We start from the raw sequence: 8,321 nt of genomic DNA on the forward strand, positions 1-8,321 counted from the left end.
GATGTTTGGATATATGAGTAACAGGAGAAAGAGAAGTCAGCAGAAATAGGTTTTAGTTTAGGAGGCCAGCCACTAACCTTATGCATTTAGTTCAGATGCTGCAATAAGGCTTGTATCTGTGGGACAGGTTGTGCTCTCAATCTGCAGAGCAACGTAGATAGACTGCTGATGTGTGCTATTCATTTTTTACAGGTCATTGTCCAGTCTGGCCGTCACCCCACCGTTCTTCAGAAACTCTGCCAGCTCCCCTTCCAGTATTTTAGTGACTCCCGGCTGGTCCGGCTCCTATTTCCCACGCTGATCTCCGCCTGCTACAACAACCCCCAGAACAGACTGATTTTGGAGCAGGAGTTAAGCTGTCAGCTACTCGCCACTTTCATTCAGGTACAGAGCTGAGAAGGGAGCAGTGACCTGTATAGCTGTGAAAGGCTCCAACAAGTGTGTATATAGGGAGCTATTTGGGAAAGGGGGATAGTAAAATGAGAGGACATAACATTTTGTGAATCTGGGCACTGCCCACAGGAACCATCATTCCTGTTTTGACCGTAAGTATAAGTTTGCTAATGGCAAAAGCTTTAGGAAAAGTAGATATTACACATTCATTCTTTAAGAAACATATAGTGCTGATAATACTTAACAAATGTGAATTGATGTAAACATGGTTATTTAATCATTTATTTTAACATAAATCAGTTGCACAGCTACTAATGAAATTGATATCTTCTTTATTAACTACACTTCTAACTGTTGTTGTTATAATAAATGGGATTTGCCCTAAGTGAGAACTATGCAAATATGCTGTTAAATAAAAATGCATATAAGAAATTATATAAATGATAGGAGATAGAATAAATAATGGATGAAAACTATTAAAATCCTAAATAAAACTAAAATATAGGATTAAAACAATAAAATATTTTTGATAAAATCGTACTGTAATCAGAGATCCGTGCGTCACAGTATTAACTTTCATATTCCAAAATACAAGTATTGCACACTGTGTCTTTATTCCTTTCGTAGATGTGATTGCTTTAGTTATTTATATACGATCTTACAATAGTAATTAATTTTTTACACTGGTTAAGCTTTCGCCTATTTAATCTCTGGTAAAAATAAATCTTGAAAATTTAGAAACTATTCAAATACAGAGACGTAAAATGTTAATAGTTTGCACATTGTATTTTTCAAAAATATTGAGGATCAATTATATTTCAATTAACTACTGAATACAAAACAAAGTGAAAGGTTGACTATTGAGTGGCCTTTTTAGCCAAACTGGATTGGTGACTTCTTGGCAGGATCCAGGCTTCTTACCACACTATTGAATTGTCAGTTCTCTAAGTATGGTAGCATACACTGAATTATTAATCTTTTTTGCAGGTAGGTCATTTCTGCCCTGAATAATCTTTGGTACAAATTTACAGACTTCGCTGAGGGAGGTTTAAACTTTCTTCAGAACTATTTTACACAATATGTTAAATGAGTAAACATCTTTATAAATATAATTACAGTATTATGAGATTAATCTTATAACATACAGTACAGATTTAAACAGTTAATAAAATGTCTTACATTCATTATGAAAAGGTACACAGTCCTTTATTGTTTATTATTGTACCTTTACAGTATTCAGTTACAGTTTTGCACTGTATTTTTTGCATTGCATAAAATAAACTTAGAACTTTTTTCTGCTATGGTGGCTATGATAATATTCTAATTCTTTCATTTATTCTTATGTTGTCATCTTCGGAGAACATTCTGTAAATGTCATATAGAAAATAGCATTATTATTGCATTTGTGGTCATTGCAAGAGATTCCTGTAGTTTCGGAAAAGTTATTTTATTATGACAAGTTGTGTATATTAGTCGGAATTTGTAGCAGCTGTATGTTTGAAAAGTTGTATCTCATTCAGTTCCTTGCTGTTGACATGCAGATGATGAAATTCTGAAAATCAGCTTGTCTACTGATATTTAACATTATGATTAACACCCTTAAAATATAATGAAGCTGGGTTTTTTTTTTTACGGTCTCCCCGTGCCATATCTATCCAACTGCATAAGGTTACCAAAGGCCGAATATAATTAAATTTGAGATAGAACATTAGGCCTGTTAAACGTATGTGTTTTTTTTTTTATCATTAGAAACACCCTGATATATGAGAACAAAATGACAACGAATTCTAGGAACTAGAGTAAGGAGCATGATATATCAGCTAGCAGCTGCTTTAGATATAGGAGAATTAATCTGATATTAGAATTTAGCTATGTAATTAGCAGTTAAAACATTTAACTATAAAATTTCATTATATCTACCATTTGTTTGAAATTGAATCATGGCAATCCTGAGGCTACCTGAAATATTTTTTTAAAGAACTATAACCACAATCAATTTTCCAAACTAATTAAATGCAAAACTAAAATTAGGTGCAAAATGAGTGACACCTTTTTTTTTTTTAGTTTTTACACTGTATCCAACAGTAGAATTAATAATTATAATACTAATTAAAAAAAAGTAGATTTTTAAATTGAAAGTAGTTTCATAATAGAATTGGTACATGCGATGCATCTACATGTTTGGCTAGTGCGTGCTGTCCTGTAGATTGCTTATATACTTGATGCATGAAGCAGACATATGTTATCACATTACCTATATGGTTTAGAGATAGTTGTTAGTGAAATATCCCTGTATGCATCTCTGCAGAAGTTGGTAGCGGACGAGTTAAACTACAGTGCAGGGAGACGGGAGCTGTGAGCTGTGTAATTCTGTGCTCTGCTCAGTTACTTTCTGGCCTCTAATCTTATAACCTATAAACACTGTGTCACATTTGCTTATTTTTCATTGTACGGAGGAAGCAGGAGCTTGGATGCTTTTATCTGCAGAGCACTCACGGTGACTGCTGGAAAAGAGGATGACTACTTTTCCATTTGTCAGATGACATATATTTGGTTTAAATAATGTGTTCAACTGTAATTAAAAGTTTTTCTAACATTTGGAATAGTACGAGGTAGAATATTACGGTCATTCATACAGCGTTAGGTAAATGCTCAATATTTGGTCAGCAGAGCTCATCTCTGGGCCCTTAAATCTGCTGTGAGATGATTGATTTGCGAAGTTGAAATGTCTAATTTGAAATTCAATCTACTTGATATGATCAATTCAATCTACTTGATATGTTTATGTCTACAAACTTTAAGTAAGGTTTGTTGTTTATTTAGCATTTTTTACTTTTATTTTTTATTTTCATTTTGTTTAGTTTAATTCTGTGAGTATAAACAAAACTATTAAAAAAAACTTTTAGTGCTGATATTAAGCCAGTGGCGCCAAACTCACTGTAAATGGAGAATTGTACCAATGTGCAAGGATTGTAGCTGTTTGCCGCTCTGCTAACCAATACATTGTGCTATTGTCTTAGGACTGTTTGCAAGGATCAAGTCATGCCGACAGCAGGACGTCTCAGCACAAAGGTAATGTAACCAAGGCTGGGTGATTGCAGTCATTCAGACATAGAACTGTCTATCCTCCTGACCTTCAGACCAAGGAAATGACTTGTTTTCAGAAGATGTCATTGACAGCCGAAGCAGCATAATGAGCATGGTGCTAATTCATTGTACATAATGAGCACTGAACAACTTCACAACAAAAGCCTATTGAGAGACAGCTTGTTCTTTTATTAGCAACAAAAGCGAGTTTACTCAAAGGCTCTGCCTGCCATTGGAAATAGTTACTTACTAAACAAACTAGCATCTAGGGAGTAGCTTAAATTACCTCCACATTACACACTCTCTGCGGGACACGTCAGTACTAAACGCTACTTCATAGGGGCTGTGAACATGACAATTAGAAGTGCTCATTGCATTGTCTGCGGGTGGTCCTTCAGTCTTCAGTCCTACTAGTGCTGCCCTTATGAACTTGCAGTGGGGAGTACTGTGACAGCCCCATACAGATACATACAAGTTTATATCCCCGGTAGAAAATGTTTCAGCTTTAAGAAGATCTTGTCCAAATAATGTCTGTTTCTCAATTGAAATCCTGCTCCCATCAAGCCACCAGGAGGGCTATTACTCTACTATGCTACATATACATACTCCCTAAGACTGCACAAACTTTATCTGGGAAATTGTGGCCAACTTAGAAGCTTTTATTAATATGTACATTGGACTTCCTGAATTTAAATACCAAAATGGATGATTACAATAATGTATTAAGGACATGTTCAAACCCAAACCTCTTACAGTGTGCAGATTTGCACTTTATTTTACTTTTATGTACAGCTGTGTCCTCGCTCATCTTTGCTGCAGTCGTGCCAAACAGCCCCTCTCGGCGCATCTGGTCCCGTGAGAATTTGCCAGCGCCGGGCAATTATTTTTTTTTTGCCGAAAAATGCATTCAAATCGTGATGTGACTAGTACATACCAGGCGACTGTGCTGATTAATTTGATACTGACACTTGTATATCTGTGTGCGGCTTAGTCTCTGAATCAGCATACGAAGTGCTGTGATGCAGCGGCCACAGCTTTTTTCCACACTAAGGGCCTGATTCAGAGCCGGACGCTCTGACAGAGTGCTCGCTCTGAATCAGGGCCGGCCTTCTGGTTTTTTAGAGCGGCCTCCTGGCCGCTCGCATAGCTGTGGGTGACCACTGCTATGAGCGGCCAGGAAGATGGTCGCGATGGTCAAGACCATCGCGACCATCAGGCTTGCGACGAGACCCTTGTGGTAGGATCTCGTTGCCGCAAGTCCCAGAGAGATTTTGGCTCTCACAGAGCCGAAATCTCTCCCACTGACATCACTCGTGAAGTCAGTGGGGCCGCCCCCAAATGGAGGCGTTCACATGGGAACGCCTCCGTTTGGGCAGCCACTCCCCCGGCCTGCCCACCAAAGGGAGCGGGCTGTCACTCAACATCGACAGCACGCCCCCTTTGGTACGAGACCCGGAGCGACGGAGTGCCAGTCGCTATCCGGGTCTCGCGCATGCACACGACGGAGCCGGCTCGCACTGGCCTACCATCGACCCGGTTGCGTGCGCACAGCGCTTGCGACCGGGTCTGAATCAGGCCCTAAGTTCCATTTACAGACTTAGTTACACACTGATATACAAGTGTCATATATCAAATGAATCAGCACAGTCTCATGGTGACTACTAGTCACATCGCATTAAAGCTGGGTACACACTGACAGATACATTGGCCGATCAATTGATCAGCAAATGTATCTGCTGCCCGTAGAAACGTCGCCGTTCACCGAAATATCGCATTGGCTGTGCTGCACAGCCGAAGGACAGATATGTCTGCAGACCGCCAGTACACACACAGCGGCAGCCGCGAGGAGGGGGGTGTGACACGCCTCCGGGACCCGAGGGCACAAGCAGATGATGGCCGCTCAGTGTGTATGAACGACCATCATCTGCAGATATATCTGCAGATCATTCGATCTGCAGATATATCTGAATCAGAGGAAAAAAAGGGATATTCCATCCAGCACACTGCAGCAATATTGGCAAAAATACTTGAATCCTACATGATAATAGAAATTCAGAGGTATTAGTTGCATACATTTGCAAATATATGATTAAGCACCGGGCCAACGTCAAGGCTCCTCTATACCAGTGTCCCTAACATTAAGGGGTTCACGTCCGAGGCGCACTGGGCTGTTTTGGTTCAACTTGTATTTTAGATTTAGAAGATATAGAAGGCATGTTCTAAATTAGGTAGGTACTTTGCAGCCAAATCTAAGAAATCAATCCACACGAGCATTCTAGACATGGTTGTCAGTAAGATTACTTTGGTCAGAAACCTGTAAAATATATATTATATAATAAGGGGGTGAAATTATTACATTCAGTGTATATCAAGATCAGATATTAGAACAGTCTACTAATGCATAAAATTTTTTAAATTAATGTATTATAATTTATTGCACTCCCGTAAATGAGATACGTTCTTTGATGTATACAGGGTAGTAAAACCAAATCAGTATTATACCATTTGCATTGCAATTTCATATTATTTTTGCTGCCTGACTAAATGGTATGGCAGCACCCTCTTATGTTACAGTGAAATAGTTCCCTGTGCGTTGTGACCACTCCCACTACAGAGGATAGCCACACCCTTCTGGTGGCAAATGACAATTTGCACACACTTTGATCCAGTGGGGACTGTGAGGAGTGGTATTAGTGCAAAGTGTTTCCTATTTTTCTGTGTTTAAGTTGTATTGCAGGCCTTTGACATGAGTACTATTTCATAATGCAGCCCATGGACCAAAAAGGTGTACCCCTGATCTAGTATAAACTATGCTCCTATGTTTTACTGAACATTTATAGGGTAACCAGTCACATTTTACTATGCTGCCATTCCCCAAATACACCACGTTGTACAGCACAAGACATTCTATTTATAGGGCAATGACACTGACTATGAACTAGAAGAGCCTGGCTTCAATCCTTAGTAACCTCTGTTTAACCTCCAGCATGGGCTCTTTGTCTCTGTGGTCCATGCACTAGAACTCTTAAGTAGATGGCATGCAAAAACAAATAAGCCAACAAATGGACTACCAATCTCTAGCAGAGTTTGTCCTAAGAGATAAATCTTTCACCATTTCTAATGTGTTCAGCAGGAGGTTGTGTAAACACTGGTGAGTAATCACATCTCCCCCTCTCTATACTTCTATATCCTGATCACACTGGTCTAGCATCGTCTGAGGAGAGGAGGAACATTGCTTCCTTTATATATGCTGATGTAGCCATGTACTATGTAATAATGCTGCTTTTCTATTGTTATTTCACAGACCGTTCTCAGCAGTACCTGGAATTCTCCTCCCGTTTCCCACGTCAGTGCTGGGAGCCCTCACGGCAGTTTTTCCTGAAAAAAGACTAAGCTGCTATAGTTAGTACTTTTATGTGTTTTTATATAGGATGATTGGTTCCGGATCTGGGCCTACAATAACATATAAAGGACTGAGATACCATGTAATTATACCATGTAATTATGCCTAACCTGCTGCGTGTAAAATGCCTTTATATATTTAATGTGCACTATTTATATGTTCTGTGTGTAGATAAAGTGTGCTGTGATATTTGGCTCGCATGCTAGACTTGACTTGGCCAATCCTTTTATATTGCCCGCTCACTACCAAAGGATTCTCATCTAGCACATTGTTTTGCAGTGGATTGAAGATCATTTGGCAGTGACCGTTCATTGTATTAAAATGAACATGTCTGTACTATATATCTTGCAATAAAGTAACTTATTTTCTTCCTTGTGTGCTGTTAAAGTATGTTTCTGTCTCCTGACATACATGCCTCCTAAATGTCCATCTAGTCTCTCTACCTTACAGCAGGCAACAGTGATTCTTTGTTTTCCCGAACAATAACAAAAATAAGATAGATATATATATATCTTCATACACTTCAGCGTCAGCATTCACAGCTGTAAGATTAACAAAAATCCATTTAGGTTTAATATAAATTTGCATTGATGCTTTTTGTTTTTTTTGTTGATTGACCAACAGTGCATTCTGGCAGACTCATAGGGGAGAATTTACAAAGCAGCCTCTTCTGTAAGCCGCTGCTTCCCGGCAGGTTGGAGGTACATATTTAAAACGGCACCCGGAGTGTGTGTAAACCCCGGCGTGCTTAACTGACCCCGGGTGCCGTTTTAAATACTGTATGTACCTGCAACCCGCCGGGAAGCAGCGGCTTACAGAAGCCACTGCTTTGTAATTCTCCCCATAGTGTGTCCGTTGCACAGAGTTGTGTCGAGCAATAATTCTCTGTTTAATGCTGGACCTCATTCATCTTCTACTGAGCTTTGTTTTTCTCACAGCTTCTGATTATTGAGAACTGTGTGATTTTGGTGGCTTCAGAGTGGGAACCTGTATGGAAATGACCATGCATTGGAAAGAAGATATTTATGATCTTGCATTTAGATTTGAGTAACAATGATAAGTCTATCTGTACTAGTGAGCATCCTGGAGCTATTCACATTTAGCTTGTAGATGGAGGAAATTGTGTGTCCACCATAGTGACTATGGAAAGTGAAATACATTTATGATATGTTGAGATAGTGGCCATACTGGCAGTTTTTATTTATTTTTTCCATCTATAATTTAAAGTATATCATTGTTCATTTGGCTGTAATTTCATTTATTATTATTATTATTATTATTATTATTATCGTTTATTTATATGGCACCACAAGTGTTCCGCAGCGCCTTAAAAGGTACATATCCAAAAAGTGACTTACTGTAAAATACAATACAATGAAGGACAAGGACATGGATAATATACATTGATACATAGGTGGCCATAACACCCACATAAGCA

General features: G+C 38.8%; 1 protein-coding gene across 3 annotated transcripts in view; it reads left to right on the forward strand.

Annotated features, from left to right (window-relative positions):
* The window catches only part of SCAPER (S-phase cyclin A associated protein in the ER), a 321,693-nt gene extending 314,437 nt beyond the window's left edge, over positions 1–7,256 (forward strand). For all 3 annotated transcript variants that reach the window (XM_088446867.1, XM_088446876.1, XM_088446870.1), the window contains exons 29-31: positions 193–384; positions 3,414–3,465; positions 6,785–7,256. In XM_088446867.1, coding sequence (XP_088302993.1) covers positions 193–384; positions 3,414–3,465; positions 6,785–6,873 — 333 coding nt within the window. In that variant the 3' untranslated portion in view covers positions 6,874–7,256. The remainder of the gene's footprint in view (positions 1–192; positions 385–3,413; positions 3,466–6,784) is intronic.
* Positions 7,257–8,321: the final 1,065 nt, after the last annotated feature.

Source organism: Taudactylus pleione, unplaced genomic scaffold, assembly GCF_031769625.1.
Source record: "Taudactylus pleione unplaced genomic scaffold, aTauple2 ptg000019l, whole genome shotgun sequence".
In the NCBI taxonomy this organism is placed as follows: domain Eukaryota; kingdom Metazoa; phylum Chordata; class Amphibia; order Anura; family Myobatrachidae; genus Taudactylus; species Taudactylus pleione.